The sequence below is a fragment of the Electrophorus electricus genome, chromosome 11, assembly GCF_013358815.1.
Source record: "Electrophorus electricus isolate fEleEle1 chromosome 11, fEleEle1.pri, whole genome shotgun sequence".
NCBI classification, from domain to species: Eukaryota; Metazoa; Chordata; class Actinopteri; order Gymnotiformes; family Gymnotidae; genus Electrophorus; species Electrophorus electricus.
In genome coordinates this window covers 12867420-12884975 of record NC_049545.1, presented here as the reverse complement: position 1 = coordinate 12884975, position 17556 = coordinate 12867420, and the positions used below count along the sequence as shown (strand labels likewise).

General features: G+C 46.1%; 2 protein-coding genes across 3 annotated transcripts in view; one reads left to right on the top strand and one right to left on the bottom strand.

Annotated features, from left to right (window-relative positions):
• ubr2 (ubiquitin protein ligase E3 component n-recognin 2) overlaps positions 1-9907 on the top strand; it is a 26460-nt gene extending 16553 nt beyond the window's left edge. The window contains exons 19-47 of one of the 2 annotated variants that reach the window (XM_027002511.2): positions 179-301; positions 384-447; positions 580-704; positions 990-1042; positions 1151-1253; positions 1540-1588; positions 1681-1835; positions 2620-2722; positions 2803-2912; positions 3153-3233; positions 3332-3513; positions 3593-3798; positions 3881-3974; positions 4078-4236; positions 4616-4710; positions 4806-4884; positions 4964-5112; positions 5214-5269; positions 5382-5478; positions 5575-5642; positions 5982-6117; positions 6298-6391; positions 6584-6714; positions 6822-6930; positions 7016-7072; positions 7176-7253; positions 7376-7546; positions 7706-7807; positions 7896-9907. In XM_027002511.2, the coding sequence (XP_026858312.2) occupies positions 179-301; positions 384-447; positions 580-704; positions 990-1042; positions 1151-1253; positions 1540-1588; positions 1681-1835; positions 2620-2722; positions 2803-2912; positions 3153-3233; positions 3332-3513; positions 3593-3798; positions 3881-3974; positions 4078-4236; positions 4616-4710; positions 4806-4884; positions 4964-5112; positions 5214-5269; positions 5382-5478; positions 5575-5642; positions 5982-6117; positions 6298-6391; positions 6584-6714; positions 6822-6930; positions 7016-7072; positions 7176-7253; positions 7376-7546; positions 7706-7807; positions 7896-8037 (3171 nt within the window). In that variant the 3' untranslated portion in view covers positions 8038-9907. The remainder of the gene's footprint in view (positions 1-178; positions 302-383; positions 448-579; positions 705-989; positions 1043-1150; positions 1254-1539; positions 1589-1680; positions 1836-2619; positions 2723-2802; positions 2913-3152; positions 3234-3331; positions 3514-3592; positions 3799-3880; positions 3975-4077; positions 4237-4615; positions 4711-4805; positions 4885-4963; positions 5113-5213; positions 5270-5381; positions 5479-5574; positions 5643-5981; positions 6118-6297; positions 6392-6583; positions 6715-6821; positions 6931-7015; positions 7073-7175; positions 7254-7375; positions 7547-7705; positions 7808-7895) is intronic. The other variant, XM_027002510.2, reaches the window with a different exon arrangement.
• On the bottom strand, positions 8899-17556 carry prph2b (peripherin 2b (retinal degeneration, slow)). Its single transcript, XM_035531618.1, is given in 5 exon segments — positions 8899-12740; positions 15378-15436; positions 15438-15606; positions 17013-17418; positions 17421-17556. Coding segments are annotated over 5 exon segments (1047 nt in total). The 3' UTR covers positions 8899-12463.

The following is a 17556-nucleotide window of genomic DNA, read 5'->3' as shown; positions in this document are numbered from 1 at the left end:
TCCATTTTGTGCTGTCATTAACCAGCCATTTACTATTTTATTAACTTTGTTTGGGGGGGAAAATGGCTAGGAAAAAAAGGCAGCACACATTGCTTCTGGTGTTGCGCTAGCTGCAGCCTGGTGCCGTAATAGGACGCCGTGACCGTTTAACCTGTGTACTGTGGTTTATTGTGGCTAGGTGGCAGCCTCCATGATGGATCCCAACCACTTCCTGATGATTATGCTGAGTCGCTTTGAGCTCTTTCACATCTTCAGCTCAGCAGACTGCAGGAAGCGATACAACAGGGAGAGTGCAAACAAGGTCTGCACTGCAGTATTTGTACGAGTGGAATCCTCGTGTCAGCGTCTGTGTTTCCTGTCTAATCTGTGTTCCTGTGTGCCAGGACGTGGTCCAGCAGAACAGCACGTTGATCGAAGAGGTGCTACACCTCATCATGATGGTTGTGGGTGAGTGCACACCGTTGAGGAGCAGATCAAAGGCCTGGAAATGGATCGCTCGGTCCTGCGTTTCCCACCGATGTTGGAATGCTTTGCCGGAGAATTTGTGTGATTTGTTGTTGTTGTGCGCTTGTGCTTTAGGTGAGCGGTTCGTGGCCGGCATCGGACAGGTGGAAAGCTGCGAGGAGCTAAAGAGAGAGATCATTCATCAGCTGTGCATTCGGCCCATGGCCCACAGTGAGCTGGTCAAAGCTCTGCCCGAGAACGTGAGGCCACTCGCCTGCACTCACGCTCTTAGCTATGGCTTTTTACACACTAGACTCGTCCTTACACTCTGAATATCAGTAACTTGCCCTCCGAGCCCAAGCCATCATCTCTGATACAGTTGTAGCACATTTATAAGCCGCTATTTAAAAGGGATTCTGTGAGTAGCGTGAGTCCTGAAAGTTTGCCCCAGCTGGTCCTTTGTGGCACCTTCTAGAATTGCATTTGGTCCATGACAGGGCTCTGAAATGTTGGAAAGGCTTCACAAGTCTGTATTTCCTTCTCAGGAGAACAAGGAGACAGGGATGGAGAAAGTCATTGACAGTGTTGCTTCATTTAAGTAAGTGTCTGTTTATTCCCCTTGTAGCTTTAATGCCAAGTTCTAAGTAAATTGACTTTTTTTTTTTGCTGCTGCTGATTTAATGCTCCTGTCGCCCGTGTCCTACAGGAAGCCGGGAGTGACCGGCCGAGGGCTGTACGAACTGCGGCCAGAATGTGCCAAGCACTTCAATCTCTACTTCCACCATTACTCCCGAGCGGATCAGTCCAAGGTACCTGCACGTCCTGTCTGCTCTGGCCGCTGTGTACTAATGCGTCCCACATGCACCATCCGCTCGTCCTTCACTGAGTACTGACTTGTCCCGCATGGACTGTCCACTCGTTCTCCACTGTGTGCTGATCCGTTCGTTGTCCACTGATCTCTTATCTTGCTGGCCTTCAGAGACCAGCCGCAATAGGACTTGTAAAAAAATCTCCACCTCACAGAGCAGGTCTGTTCATCTCGAGAGTGACACCCACAGTTACAGTTGTGCTTTTTTTTTTTTTTTTTTGACCCAGGCGGAAGAAGCCCAGCGGAAGCTTAAGAGGCAGAACGGCGAGGACTCTGGTGAGTGGTTGGTCTGGCAACCATCCCCTAAGGCCACGCTGCGAGCGTGTTGTCGGTGAGCTGTGTTCATCCTGTGGTGCTTTGTGCCGCAGCCCTCCTGCCGCCCTCGCTGCCTCAACTCTGCCCGCTGTTCGCCAGCCTGGTCAACATCCTGCAGTGTGATGTGCTGCTCGGCATGCTGGGAGCTGTGCTGCAGTGGGCCATGGAGCCCAGCGGAGGACACTGGTCCGAGTCCATGCTGCAGCGGGTACGTGTGCACGTTAGCCGCCACCGTTACACAGCTGCTCAATAAAAGGAGCCTTCACAGGACTCTCAATCGTTTTGTATTTATTTTATTAGCCTGTTACAAGCTTCCTATAAGAAAAATGGTCCGTTGTAGAGTGCTGAAGTCCATTATTCTGAAATAACAGGCGCCTGAATGCCCTCATTGAGCAGTCAGTTCCCTGTATTCCACAATTCAGTTATTTTGCCAGATTTCCAGTGAACACCTCTTTAGATCCATAAAATATTCTCCATCATATATATTTTTATATGTCTACTATATATTTAAAAAAAATATATTTGAGTGTTATAATTACTAGTGGTGTTCTGGCAGGGAGATTGAATATCCGGTGAGCAGCAAGCTTCTTTCTGAGAGTCACTGTGTGGATTCAAAGTCTCCACTTGCCAAAATCAAAGCTGATCAAGGCCGGTAAAGGAAACGTGTCATAAAGCGGGGTGTTAAAGAAAAAGGGAAAAAAGTGTGTCTGAAACAGAACAGGGTGAGAGTCACCCTTTTGGCACCTGTCATAAAGTAATGCCTGTTTCTGTACCGACTGTTGGGAGAAACTGCGGTATGGCACAAGCAGAAAGAAGGTGCTTTTTCGCCTCGACACTGATCCTGTACAAACTGTCCCCACCCCTCTGCGGTGCAGACTCAGCAGGGGAGCTTATCCTGATCCATGCCCTGGGCTTGCGCTATGTTACGTTTGCCACGCTGACCTTCCCATACATTTGGGCTGTGTGTGTGTGTGTGGGGGGGGTGGCTGCAGGTGCTGCACCTGATAGGCATGGCCCTGCTGGAGGAGCAGCAACAGTTGGAGAGCACCCTTGACGACAACGAGGTCACATTCAGCTTCACCCTCAAAATCTCCCGTGAGTAGGATGCCAGCACGCACGCACGCACAGAGCGCAGGGCTTCGGGCAGGGTGTTAGTCACCACGTGTCTCTGGTAGGCCCCGGCGAGGCTCCCAGCACCAGTCCCAGCATCCTGGCTGTGTTGGAGACCCTGCAGAACGCTCCTCACCTGGAAGTGCATAAAGACATGATCCGGTGGATACTGAAGGTAAGCCTGCCTGTGTCTCTGTCGCTTTTGTGCGCTTCGTTACTGGAGCCATACAGATACCCAAGCTGTCCACCAGGAGGCAGTAAAAACGCATTCCACATAGCAGCACTGCCAAGCCTTGCTTTTGCACAATTTTAATTCTGGTGTCTGCGGCGTCTATGCATGCGCTGTTTCCAGCACTGGTAGATCGGTGTGTACCGTGGGCATTTTCCTGAGCCGTTTGTTTTTCTTCCTGCACAGACGGTAGTGAGCATTAAAACCATGCGGGAGCGCACAGCTGCTGCCCCTCCCCCTGAACGAGCTGGAGGCTGGCAAGAAGAGGTCTGAGTGTGGCCAGCTCTTTACACCCTTACGTCCCCGTAATCCTTGACGGGTTGGAGCAGCGTCGTTTTACCTGGGTGTTTTGTGCACGTCTGCAGATGGTGCGGGATAAAGACAAAGCGGAGAGGAAGAGGAAGGCGGAGATGGCCAGACTGCGGCGGGAGAAGATCATGGCTCAGATGTCGGAGATGCAGAAACACTTTATCAACGAGAACAAGGAGCTGTTCCAGCAAAGCTTAGAGGAGCTGGATGCCTCTACCTCTGCATCACTAGAGCACAGGTACGCACACGCACGCACGCTCATATTTCCCTAGACCTCAAAGCAGCATTAAGTGCTTGTGTGTCTCTCTGTGTTGCAGCCCTAGCTCGTGGGACAGTGTTCTGGTGTGCGTGGGGCCTCGACGGTGGCGCGGCGGCCGAGGCGAGCGGAGGCAGGTGGTGACGTGCATCCTGTGTCAGGAAGAGCAGGAGATCAGGGCAGATGGCAGAGCCATGGTGCTCGCGGCCTTTGTCCAGCGCTCCACCGTCATGTCCAAAAACCGCAAGAGACCCCCTCATGACCCCGGTGAGAGCCCGGAGCGTGCACGCCTCAGTGGCTAAATCAAAGGGCCTCCTCCTCGTGACCACGTAGTGTGTTTGTGTTACAGAGAGCTACGACCCCATCTTTATGCACCCTGACCTGAGCTTCGGCACACATACCGGCAGCTGTGGGCACATCATGCACTCCCACTGCTGGCAGAGGTGAGGAGCACAGGAACACCCTGAGCCGTCGTTTCAGAACTACCGGCTGACGCATGCTGCCAGTTCGAGCTGTTGTGTATGCTTGTCATGTCGCCCCCTGCAGGTACTTTGAGGCAGTCCAGGCCAAGGAGCAGCGCAGGCAGCAGAGGCTGCGGGTGCACACTAGTTACGACGTGGAGAATGGAGAGTTCTTATGTCCACTCTGCGAGTGTCTCAGTAACACAGTAATTCCTCTCCTGCCCCTCACCAAAACCTCCTGCAGGTACACACACACACACACACACACACACACACACACACACACACACACACACACACACACACGCTTGCTTTTATCCCTGTTTTCCCCATGGGGTCATACATGAAATTAGTACACTCTTCTGCTACCGCACTCCGATAATGAGGTCAAAAGTGTTTTTATACTGTTGTACGTTGCGCTACGTTACATTTTCCACGCTGACCTTCCCATACATTTGGGCCGTGTGTGTGTGTGTTGGGGGGGGGGGGTGCTGTTGATGGTGCAGTAAGTGCTGACATTCCTAGGTGACAGGAGGAGCAGGTTTTGGCTTCTTCTGTCATACTGCGTTTTACGCCCTTTGGGTTTCTTGGTTTCTAATGTCTTTATCCTCTGTGTGGTACAGTAATGGTGAACAGCCAGGTCTGGTGCAGTGGCTGAATACTACCTCCCAGCAGATCAAAGCCTTGCACTCTGCTCACAGAAAGGCCAAGCCCACAAGTGAGTATCCTGACCACGCCCACACTGTGTGTGTGTGTGTGTGGGTGGGCGTACATGGGCTGACCCATGTCGGGTTTTGCTGCCTGTGTTTCCAGGTGTTGCAGTGGCTGGCCAGAGTGAGGGAGTGGAGGCTCCCCCTCCCCCCGAGGGCTTCAGACCGGACCACACGCCGATGTAAGCACACGCACAGCTTCTCTGCCTCACACTAACTGCACGCTCGCGTTGTGTTCACACTCGCATTGTGTTTTGCTAGCAACCCTTATTCGAGCTCCATAAAGGAGATGTTGACCACCTTTGGAACAGCCACGTATAAGGTCGGCCTTAAGGTGCACCCTAACGAGCAGGACCCGCGCGTGCCTATCATGTGCTGGACCAGCTGTGCCTACACCATCCAGTCCGTAGGTCGGTCCGCACACACATCCGCCAAGTGGCTTCCTTATCGCTAAGGGCCGATGGGAAAAGACCACCAAAGGGTTGTTTATTTCTGGTTTCGTTTTGTACAGAGAGACTACTGGTAGACGAGCAGAAGCCTTTGTTTGGAAGTTTACCTTGCAGACAGGTAATTAGACCAGCTTTAAGATGATACCTGACTAATACTTTTCCGATTCTTAAATACATTTGAGAGAGAACGAGGCACACTCAGCGCTGCTGTGCTGTTGCTGCTTGTGCAGGATGACTGTTTGAGTTCACTGGCCCGGTTTGGGTCTGCATGCTGGACCGTCTCCTCTCTCGCCACTGTACAGAGTCACTTTATTCGACTATTAGCAGGTACTGTCCTGTTAATCAAACATTTTACCTCTTTGTTTGCTCTGTCACTTTGGTAGTGCTTGAGTGTGTGTCTGTTTGTGTGTGTGTGTTTTGCAGCCCTTCTTCCTGATCCCCAGGTGGAAAACTCTCGCTGCATTCTAGATGTGGACATGTTCCACCTGCTGGTGAGTTGACAATAGTTAAACTTGTCTGAAGGGGCTTGTAGGCATCACTTAGATGAAGACTTAAATGTTGGTCTCACAGCAATAACATCATCTGACATGTTCTGATCATTTTTTCATTGCTTATTACCCCAGATTACACCATGTGTTCAGTGTGAAGCCTACTATGTTCAGAGCATCATTTTATTAAAGAACCCTTGCACTGACCTCCTGCGTGCTCTCGTGCTCTCTCTCTCTCTCTCTCTCTCTCTCTCTCTCTCTCTCTCTCTCTCTCTCTCTCTCTCTCTCTCTCTCTCTCTCTCTCTCTCTCTCTCTCTCTCTCTCTCTCTCTCTCTCTCTCAGGTAAGTCTAGTGCTGTCCTACCCAGCGGTGCACTGCCAAGACTCGTCCGGTCTGAGTACTGATATAGCAGAGCTACATCTCCTCCACCTGGTTACCGTGGCTCACCTGGTCCAGATCCTCCTCACTTCCATTCCAGGTCAGTGCTGACACACACGCGCGCACACACAACGTTGCTTGTTTTTTTGGGGAGTGTTAGTAAGATTGATGTGTTTTAACCACCATTCTCACAGGAACCATGTGCCTTTTAGTATGTGAGTGTTTTGTTGGGAATGCTGTTCCTGGCCACTTCTGACAGTTGTTAATGGCTTTTCCACAGTGGAGCTGACCATGGAGCAGGAGAGTGGAGGTGTGGAGCATGAAGAGGAGAGTGTCTGTCTCCTCTACAACACACTCAGGTCTCATATAGGCAGGTGAGGGATCACGGCACACTCCTAGCAGCCCCTAATCCTTGTCTGCACTAACACACCCATGCGACCCTAACTCTAACCACCTTTCATAACTGGATTTCTGAGGCAAACGAACTCGGTGGAAGATCTTTGTGTAGCTCAAGAATAAATTCTGAAAATACAGAATGTTAGCGTGTGTGATATTTTGTGATTTAGCTGCGTGTATGAGGTGAGCTCAGGCTGGCATCTCTGGCGCGCTGTAAAGGCGGGCATTCTGCCTTTCCTGAGGGGGGCAGCGCTGTTCTTCCATCATCTCCACGGAGTCCCCACTCCACCTGAGCTCAACGGTAAACTCTTGGACCTCTGCCAGCACAGACACGCTTTACTCTGGCAGTGCGTCACATACTAGCTTCCTCATTCTCTCTCTCTCTCTCTCCCTCTCCCTCTCCTCTAGCTCCAGGTGCAAGTGAGTGGGAGGTGTTATGTGCGTATCTTTCCCTGCCTTCCAACCTCCTGCAGCTCTTCTACAGTTACCAGGAAGTCCTAGAGCCTCTGCTTCAGGGGTGAGCGTATACATTTCACAGGCCTGCAACTTCTCGGGTTCTGGTTTTGACCGCTTGAACTCTCCTGTGTCATCCTCACTGATAGGTGGTGCTCTCACCCCAGCATGCGACAGTGCCTCCAGTCTCCTGAAACCCTTATAAGGTGCAGCAGCTCTCATGCGTGCCCAGCAGTCTGAAGACTGTAGAGATTGTAGTGGTTCGAAAAGCGAATGATTTCACAGCGGATCATGTCTTCATCTGTCTAGTTTTCCCAGAGAGTCTAATAAGTTGATCGAGCTGCCCGAGGACTACAGTGCTCTGATTAACCAAGCCTCCAGCTTCACGTGAGTTACTTGAGCGTGCAATCGCCACAGGCGTGAGATGAGCGAGTTTTGGCTGTATAGTGGAACTCTCTTCTGCAGTTAGGTTGTGCGTGCTTGTGGTTATTAACTGTCGCTTTCTGCAGCTGCCCCAAGTCAGGCGGGGATAAGTCACGCGCCCCGACCCTGTGCCTGGTGTGCGGTGCTCTGCTGTGCTCCCAGAGCTACTGCTGTCAGACCGAGCTGGAGGGGGAGGACGTGGGAGCGTGCACCGCGCACACCTTTGCCTGCGGAGCCGGCGTCGGCATTTTCCTCAGGTCGGGATGAAGCGCGGGCAGCCCCGGGGCGCGTCTCGGTTGTCAGTGTGTTCCTGAAAATACGTGCCAGTTGCCATGTCTGTGGGTGCTTTGCCTCAGAGTGCGTCCACTGGGATTGGCTGACTGTGGCAGGAGGTGCTTGACTGAATTGTGTTGCAGGGTGAGGGAGAGTCAGGTCCTGTTCCTGGCTGGGAAGACTAAGGGCTGTTTCTACGCGCCACCGTACCTAGATGACTATGGAGAGACCGACCAAGGGCTAAGGCAAGGGGTCGCACCGAATGTTCTCCCTTCAGTTTATCACACATCGTCAACCGAGCATGTTTGACACCACTCCCTTTTTGTCTTTTAGACGGGGGAACCCGTTGCACTTGTGCCGGGAGCGCTACAGAAAGATCCAGAAGCTCTGGCGCCAGCACAGCATCACAGAGGAGATTGGTCACGCCCAGGAAGCAAACCAGACTCTGGTTGGCATCGACTGGCAACACCTGTGATGCTGTGTCCATTTCTGGATTTGCCCCGCCAAACACAGCCCCTAGCCTCACTGAGGATATGTGCTATTACAGCAGAGGTTACCGTAGCAACGCTGCCTCTTGCACACTCCTTTCTTCCCTTCCTCTGTTTTCTTTGCTTGAGTGGATGAATGCATGACTTTCTGTTCGGGAGGCGACAATTGCCTCCCACTTTCTGTCTCAGTTGACATAAAGACATTTAAAAAGATTTCTATATATATAGCCAAGGTGTTTAACTGCAAAGTGATGATGGGTTCTTTTGCAACAGCAGTTCTCAGAGTAACTCCTTAGTAGAAATGCTATTTAAGTTTTGTCTGTTCCAGATGGTATTAAATTATTTTTAAGCTAGTCAAATATTGGTTTATTTAGTTGTCAGATTGCTTTAATATGAAAGAAATCTGGTGTTCTCTTTGAAGCAAGCACAATGTTCCTCAATGACCCTGGGGTCTCAATAGTAGCCATAATATAATGGCGCCATCTTCAGGCCATCTAGTCTACTCCTTCACTTCTTGTTTCTGGTCTCTGCAATATCTTTCGCAAGGGCATCAAGCTACACAATGCACAGTGAAGCGAATGCAAGCCAACACAAGGAAATTTGGGAGCACAAGTGTTGCAAGTCTGTATCCTGTGAATGTCTGGACGTGTGTGTGTGTGCGCGTGTGTGTGTGTGTTTGGGTGCATCTGCTGAGAGGTTGTGTTTTTATGCGTGTGTATGTGGGGCCGGGGAGTTTCTAGTGTGATGGATTTTTGTGGTTGTCTGAATTTGATATTTTTTCAAGACCAGTTTTTCATCCCATTTTTGTAATGTTATTTATGTGTAAGTTGTGGGGGTGAACCATGTCATCATGGCTGGCCTTTTCGAAAACATTTGAATTTTGCTTTTGTGATTGAGGAAGCATTACATCTTTTTGATTAACTGATGTGTGTGCAGTATCTTCTACAAGATATAGATTTTTGACCTGCAGTTGCAGAATTGTTTGGAGAGTCATATATTTAGTCCACATGTTGACAAATCTGGAAGATGTGTGTGTTTATCATACACATCATAGGCTCATAGTGGATAGACCCTGGATAAGCCCACCTTGGACACTCGGCCACTTCTCAACATCAGGTTGCACAAAGTAATTGCACAGATAATACTAGCAGTTAGTATGAATAGCATATAAAGGTGCTTTTTTCTGATTTAGTAGAAGCTCCCTTAAGTAGTTGCAATGAATTTTGGATGAAATTCCCCACAAATGGGGTGGGGGTGGATGGGGGGCAGAGTTAAATAAATTTATGTTTCAATTCCTTTTCCTTGTGTAAGAAATGCCTTTCTTATTGACATTGCTAAATATTTGTTTTATTTTTTGAATATTTCAATTACGATTTCCCCTTAAGACCTCAAATATGAGTTGATGGCAGGTTGGCGTTATGCACGCCACGGTGCGCGCGAGGACCAATTGTACTGAATGCGGTCCGTAGTGCGTCCTCCTGATGTCGCGGTCATCATGGCTCCCCAAAAAGCTTGTTGGCCACAGTGGAAGCAGTGGCCGGGATTCCTGCCGGCTACCTTCACACTCACACAGGGTGTCGTAATGAATCTGGAGACTGTCAACCTGATGTCGAGACGTGGTGCAGCGTCCGTTCGTCAGCGTGTACATGCGCAAATACACAGTCACACACGTTCACAAAGTCTCGGCGGTGTCGTGCCGAATTTCCATTCCTCTCACAGTAAGCATGTTTACCAACACTTCAAGTGTTGCGATTGCACCAATATGACATCAAAGACTTGTTAATATGTGAATTATTGTATAAATGGGTACATTGTACAATATTGTAAAACAAAAATGAAATAAATAAGAAAAAGTGATGACTCTGGTTTTGCTAATGGTTAGACATGCCTTCAGTGTGCGTTATGTGCATCAGTCTGCATGCATCAGAATTTATCAGCATGGGTAACTCGGTAGGCATCAGAGCTTGGTCAGGTGGCCTTACTGGTAGTGTGACTGTAAGTATTAACGAGGTTTGCTGCGTGCAGGTCTTCAGCATGCCCCAGTTGTCAGATCCTTTCGCTCATCGGTTATATTGTAGTAAAGAGGATTAAAGGGCTTTAATGAAGCTTCAGCCAGGTGGTAGAGAGCTTTTGTGGTAAAGAGGTTCTCACTGCATTTCAGAGAGTCTGATTTCCCCCCCCCCCAAAAAAACCCCCAAAACTTTGAATATGCAGTTTGTGGTTTCTGTTCTTGTTCCTGCGTCGTGAAAATTATTGGTAAGGAGTTAATCATGTTAATGTTTCTTAATAGGTATTGTGCTGAAGCACTGCTGAGGAAATTGTTTCTGACGCTGTGTTGAGGTTGTGGTATTAAAGGTGGCACTCTCAAATCCCGTTGTCCATGCTAGATCTAATGGTTCTAGGTGGACTATCGGTAAGCATAGATGAAGTGGCATACAGCACAGTCCAGCAAATGCAGAGCTTCTTATGCAATGATAGATTTAGGTTACTCTGGGTGGTTCGTGAATATTTGGGAGGTTCGAAAGGTATTTTTGCTCTGTAGCTGTGTCAGATGCACCTGCACATGAACTGTACCTGAGAGGCTACACTAATCATCAAAGCTGCTTAGTTATATTTATCCCCTCAGCCACTGTTTTAAAGACTTTGGGGCTGAGGAAAATTCTTGATGACATATTCTCCTTGCTTCCTCTCACATGCACTTTTCCCCTACAGTCTTATAACCTTTCATATAGCTTAATTCACTCTCACACACTTACTTAAATAATTGATGCCTGACATTGATGGTGACTGACTGTTTGGCGACACGTTTCCCTCCCAAAATTTACAGTCAAAATCTGTTCAATAACCCCCAAAAAATAATTTGTTGGCTTATCTATTTACTGTTTGAAAATACAGCCTGGGTTGACTTTTCACTGAAATAAATCTAAAATCTCTACACTTTTGTACTAAATAGTTACTATTTCTGCTGCTGGAGTTTGTGCAATTCATGTAGGTTGTCAGGATTTGTGCTGCTATATGAACTAGAGCTTAAGGATGGCTGAGAATGGCCAAGACCATCTTAGAATGTGCTGAATCTTCCCATGGAGAAACCCTCCCATTTACCTGTATCCTGTCTGCTCAAGCTGGTCACCCATTGGGTGTCCCAACAGCTTTCCTCTGACAGCTTTTTTTAACCCAGCTGAACATCCATTGCCTGCTTAGACCGCTTTGCCTTTCCACAGGCCTACTTGGGATTGGCTTTGCATTTGCAAAGAAGAAAAAAAAAAGATGTTCTGAGAAAATTATTTGAAATGATCATAAAGATAAATGATATTTCCTAAAATGGAATAACAAAACTGTTACAACTGACATCTATATAAACATTTATATTTTACCCGTGGTATTGTCTACATGTTTGTGCAGTAAGACTTTACAGTTAGAAGTATACAGAAAGAGCATCCTGTCAATATTAACAAGGTAGTCGCATTAAAAAAACAGGATATGTGGTAAAGATGGCTGACTTAATTTTTACTTTAAAACTTGACCAAAAACAAACTAACCTCAGACTGATACTCCTCAAAACTGCTCCTTATCTTGTCATGTTTCAAATTTCTATACAAAAAATCCATTTCATTCCACACAAACCAACTTTATAGAGAGGCCTCACACTATTAAGTCACATTCTGCAATCTCTTGCATATGTAATAGAAATTTTTAACCCAAGAGCTTCACAACTCCACTGTTCCACCATAATAATGCACATAATGCACCCTGCACACTACTGTCATGTCAAGTCATGTAAATTTATTACAAGCCTAGCTTATTGGTGGCAGCAGGTTAAGATAACACTGAGCCAGCAGTGCAGTGTGGATTTTAACAGTTGAGCCTAGACACAAAACTGAGGCTGTTTTTGTTCTTCGCTGCCTGTCGAATACTGCAACATGAAGGTCATCACTGTCCACTCAGGCTTCTTCAGCCAGCATTAGACAGATATGAACAAATCAGTTGAATTGTGTACCACAGTAGAAAATCTGTGTCAAACCAACGACTAAACATCTGCTCAACAAGAACTGTGCCAATGTTACAGTCAAGCTCACTATGTGAGCCCTTCATCTGGACCAGCAAGAGGACCATTTAGTAATTTTAAGCTTTTCCAAATCTCACATTGTATTTTTCAGGACAATAATTGTTTTATCTTTTTAAAAATAAACTAACTTAGTTTATACATATAAATTATGTATATTTACATATTAGCATGGGGATACACATTTGTCAATTAGTCTTCAGCGTTTAAAAGTTCTTAAGGGCTCTAACTTCATTTTAGTTGCATCACAAAGAGATATTTATATTTATTTTTACTTCTTAATTATATATTCTCTCTCCCTCAAGTAGGAGGTAGGAGTGGCCTTAGTCCCGGCTGGGGGTGTCTCCCTCTCAGCTCGCTGAGACAGCAGTGTCCGTCCCCTCCCCCTACACTTGGTTTCCTCTGCTGAAGGGCTTTATCTTCTGCATGATGTCAGACATGGTCTCATCACACTTCTGGAGCAGCCGGCCCTCGATCTCACTCTCAGGATTCTCTGGGTTTGTGAGGGTGTCCAAAGCAGTAGTCCAGTACTTCCTGTCCCGCTGTGTCAACAGTCTATTTGTGAAGAGAACATGGTCACACACGTGAATTATGTGAATTATGTAAATAACTGGACAACTACTTTTACTTAATCACAATAGGTTGAGTTAGTCTTGTTCATCTAAGACTACTTGTAGAAACACAAATATTTACATACATTAAAAACTTCCTTTGACCGACATGCAGGTCTCCTTCAACCAGTCAAACAATCTTGGTGTCACATTAGTACATATGCAACCCCCAACAAAGAGTTTGGCCTTAGGTAGTTCTCTACCAAGAGATTTGGATTTAAACTTTCAGGCTTGGTGATATACATGTAGTTTTTTCCATGAACAGCAGGTTTTGATGATTTCCATTTAGAAGGTGTCAGTGTATGATATATGAAATCTACTTTATAAATGACTGATTTAACAACAAGTAACAAAATTGTTTATTTTTGTTTATTTCCTATGTGTATCCTGTCCAGTCATAAATGTTCCAAATGAGTGATCTTTTGTGACCGTTCTAGACAAGGCAGGGTGCTCCCTTGAGCAGCATGGTGGCTTGGTTGTTAGTGTTTTTGTATCTCAGCGCTAGGGTCTTGGGTTCCAGTCCCTACCTGAGTTGAATTTCTATGTTCTCTGTGTGGGTTTCCTCTCATAGTCCAAATACATGGAGGTTAGGTTGACTCCTCCTCCCATTCCCCTGCACCCAGTGCAGTCCCCCAGGGGGCTGTGGTTTTCCGTTTGAGAGTATGCTGTGCAAATTGACTCACACCAGTGTGTGTTTGTCAAAGTTGATACCTGTCTGTAAAGTGTCCTTGAGTGTCTGTAAAGTGTCCTTAATAATAACAATAAGGTCCTTAATGCTGTTTGCCTACCTCATTAACAATGAGGGATGAGAATAAGAGAGTCATAACAGGGTCATCAGGGCAATCTGATGAAAAGTGGGCTACTGGAATGAATGCAAGACATTCATAGACGAGACAGGGGATGTATGCAGAGGATGTGGGAACTATGAATGCTTCAAAACCCAACGTCTAGACTAAATCAACTAGTAGCTCAGTGTTCCAACATCTGCAAGCAGCAGCTGCTATCAAACGATGAGATAGAAACCACTGACATCAAGACAAGGAAACTCCTCGCAATGCATGGAGGGTTTCATCCCAAATCCAGCACTAGTGGCTGAGGACTAGTGAGTGTCAGAGCCACTGTCCAGGATGAAACAACCAAGATCCAGCAATACATCTAGGTAATGGCCCCAAGTGACAAAGTGCTTAGTGAGTACTTCAGACAGCAGAAACCCGAGGAGGAACAGAGACCATCATGGGAGGAAAATCCCCTTCACTATATGTACCACCAGGAGATGGTGGAAGTGGCTGATATGGAGAAATCCTACCAATGGCTAGAAAAGGCTGAGACAATCCAGCACATAACAGTGGGATGCAAGATGCTATCAGGCAGGGCGTACATGGAATGCCATAACCAAGTGGCTGGCACAGTGTACAGAAACATCTGTGTTGAGTACTGGCTGGAAGTTCCAAGGTCTGAGTAGGATATACCCCCAAAGGTGCTGGAAAATGACTGTGCTAAGATCCTGTGGCACTTCCAGATACAGACAGACAAGATGGTAATGGCTAACCAACCGGACATAGTAGTGGTGGACAAACAGCAGAAGAGGGCTGTAGTGATAGATGTGGCAATCCCAAGTGATTGCAACATCAAGAAAAAGGAACACGAGAAGCTTGAGAAATACCAAGGGCTGAAGGAAGAGATAGACAAGATGTGGGGGGTGAAGGCAAATGTGGTTCCTGTATTAATTGAAGCACTAGGGACTGTAACCCCCAAACTGGGAGAATGGCTCCAACAGATACCAGGAACAACATCGGAGATCTCGATCCAGAAGAGTGCAGTCCTGAGAACAGCTAATAATATATGCAGAACTCTCAAGCCCCCAGGCCTCTGTTAATGGACCCGAGCTTGAAGAAGAAGAAAAAATGAGTGAGGGCGAGTGGGATGCTTCTAATGTGTCAAAAAGCTCATCACAATCACATTTTGTAGTAGTATAATTACAATATAATATGTTATCCAGATCATGCAGTACAATATAGGGTTCACACAAGACTGTTCTTTCTGGAGATGTGCAGCTAATGCATGATGAGAGGCTTTGTGTGTGTCATGGACATGTCATGCTACTTCAGGTATTGCTTACTGTTGGCAGTATAGACAGTAAGAAATGAAAAAGCATGATTTGCTTGTGGTCTTTGAACTTGCCACCTTAAAAAAAACAGCTGAATCTTGTGTCCATTTTATGCATATAAACCCTGCATTCCTTCAGTAGTGGTAAAAAAGATTTAAGCTTCTGCCTAAAATAATTGTAATATAATAACACGGGCTCCAGTCTAGTTTCCCATTCTAAATGGATTTTAAGTCCTATGTTCAAAGGTGTGCCAAGTCTTCAGCGGAAGAAAATGTATTATTATTCATTTATCTTGCTCCTAATGTTTTGCCCTCTCACAGTGCATGTTGTGATCTAAGTAAAATCAAATTACATCTTTTGTCAATGAGCTCAAACTTGGTTTACCTGTATATGGGTGGAAATCAGCTTCTGACCCATTTAAATGACCAGAAAGCATTTGCCCAAAATACTAGTGAGTATTTGACTGATTGATTAATATGAACTCTTTTCCTTAATGCTAGCTACTCATTCCATTGTAACTATTGTAATTATACTATTTCCACTGACCTCACCTCCAAAAGCAGGAGTAGCAGCACCAGAGTCCCAGTTGTGTTCATCATCCCCCCCATAGTAGCACACCAGGGCCTCACGGCAGCCTTTAGTCCAGAGGTTCAGCTCTTCAGTGTGATGGTCGTAGTCATAGTGAGCTGAATTACTGTTCAGGTGGTGCTGGTTGCAGCAGCTGAAGGGAAACCTGTCCATCAGGTAATTACCGTCCACGTTACTCACCATACGACTGGTGAAAAACCCAACAAACAGTTTTTTTACATAGATTGTAATAAATTGATATTACTGGAGCGGAAGATTAGCAACTTCACTGCAGGAATTAGATTTGGGGTGTCATCAGGCTTTCAGAGGGTAGAGGGAATGCAACATGAAACTCAAAATACAGGACTGTCATGCAAAAATCACCAATAGCAAAGTTTAGCAAGCTATGTACCAAAACAGTAGAGATGTTTTATGCTTTTTATGAAGAAAGGGACCATAATACATTGAAACAACATTAACATAATACAATGGTTATGGTCATTTTTATATCTTTATTAACAAAATACCTGCATTTGTGAGTTTCTTTTGTCACTTGCGCAGCCACATTGCTGGTGATTCGCAAGACATTCTGAGGAATTTTTCATAACACTCTGCTTGGAAAAACCTCATGGTCATGTAGCACTAACATTTCTCTCTACCCAAGAAGAATGTGGACACCCTACCCCTAAGCATTAACACATAAAACAGAGGGGTAGGGCTAAGTGGTAGGGGCAAGGGTTAAAATGGGATTGGGCCAAACAAAAGGTTTCTTACATAAAACACGTTTGCTTGAATTGAGCTGTATCGTTGTTCATTAGAGAAATGGGTCACAAGCAGGTTAGTAGGACTGTCCTAAGCATAGGATGGGCAAGCTGGGAAAGTCCTGGCATATTATCTTCTTATGAGGTACTAGCCTATGAACCTGATCCTCATTCTCTCCATAAGAACTCCATGGACCAGTTATCCATTTAGCATTCTTCTTTACATCTCTCTCTCTCTCTCTCTCTCTCTCTCTCTCTCTCTCTCTCCCTCTCTCTCTCTCTCTCGCAATCTCTCTCTCTCTCTCTCTCTCTCTCTCTCTCTCTCTCTCTCTCTCTCTCTCTCTCTCTCTCTCTCTCTCTCTCTCTCTCTCTCTCTCTATATATATATATATATATATATATATATATATATATATATATACATATATATATCTCCATTATTAAATAGATTTTGTGCATTATTACCTTGCTGCTGTTTTTCTCAGTAGTCAGATTAACTTTGCATACTTTTATATAACATTTTATAACAATGCTAGGAATTTTGTTAAAGGGGGGAGTGGGACATGCACCTTTTATTCTCTTGGTGGCTTTTGTGAACACAAGCAGACAGCTTTAATAAGGGTATAGCTGAAAGCAACACTGATAAAATAGTTTTGTTTCACAATGTCTGTTTCCAGTTAGTGTAATAATAATAATAATAATAAGAAGAAGAAGAAGAATACATTGTATTTATATAGCAATTTTCAAGGACCCAAAGACAGTTACAATAGTCAGTACGAATAAAAAGTATAGTTTTGTTTCCTTTACTATCTTTATGTAAATCTTTAAATCTTCACTGCAGTTGCAGGGATACATCTCTAAACCTGCTGACATTAAGTCTATATGTGATCTGATGTTACCATAGCCGTGGAACTCAATCTGGGTCATGTCCAGGGCCCTTTTCATGAAGCACCATCCCGGCATGCCTCTGTCCTTGTAGTATTTCATCCCATTTTTCAGCCCTTCAGCCAGAGCAAAGTGCAGAGAAACCTGTACCAGGAAGCACATCAGAGCCACAATGACCAGGATGGTGCAGAAGGCAATGCAGCCACACAGGTAGTTCTTCACCACAGGCTTCCACCTGGTGGACCTGGCCCAGTCCAGCGAATCATGGCACACCCTGCCTCCAAAGGCATTGATGCCACAAGTGGCCAGACCTACCAGGATGAGGAAGTTGGGCACGAAGTGGCTCTCACTGTTGTCCATCGTCTCACTCCTTACGAAACTCAATCTTGGAAGAAGAGCCCCATGCTAAAGACGAGTATCCCACCCATGACAGAGAACTAGTACAGGAGCCACAGACCCTGGGCCATCTTGACTCGCTTAGCCAAGTCAAATTTTACCAGCATAAAAACCAT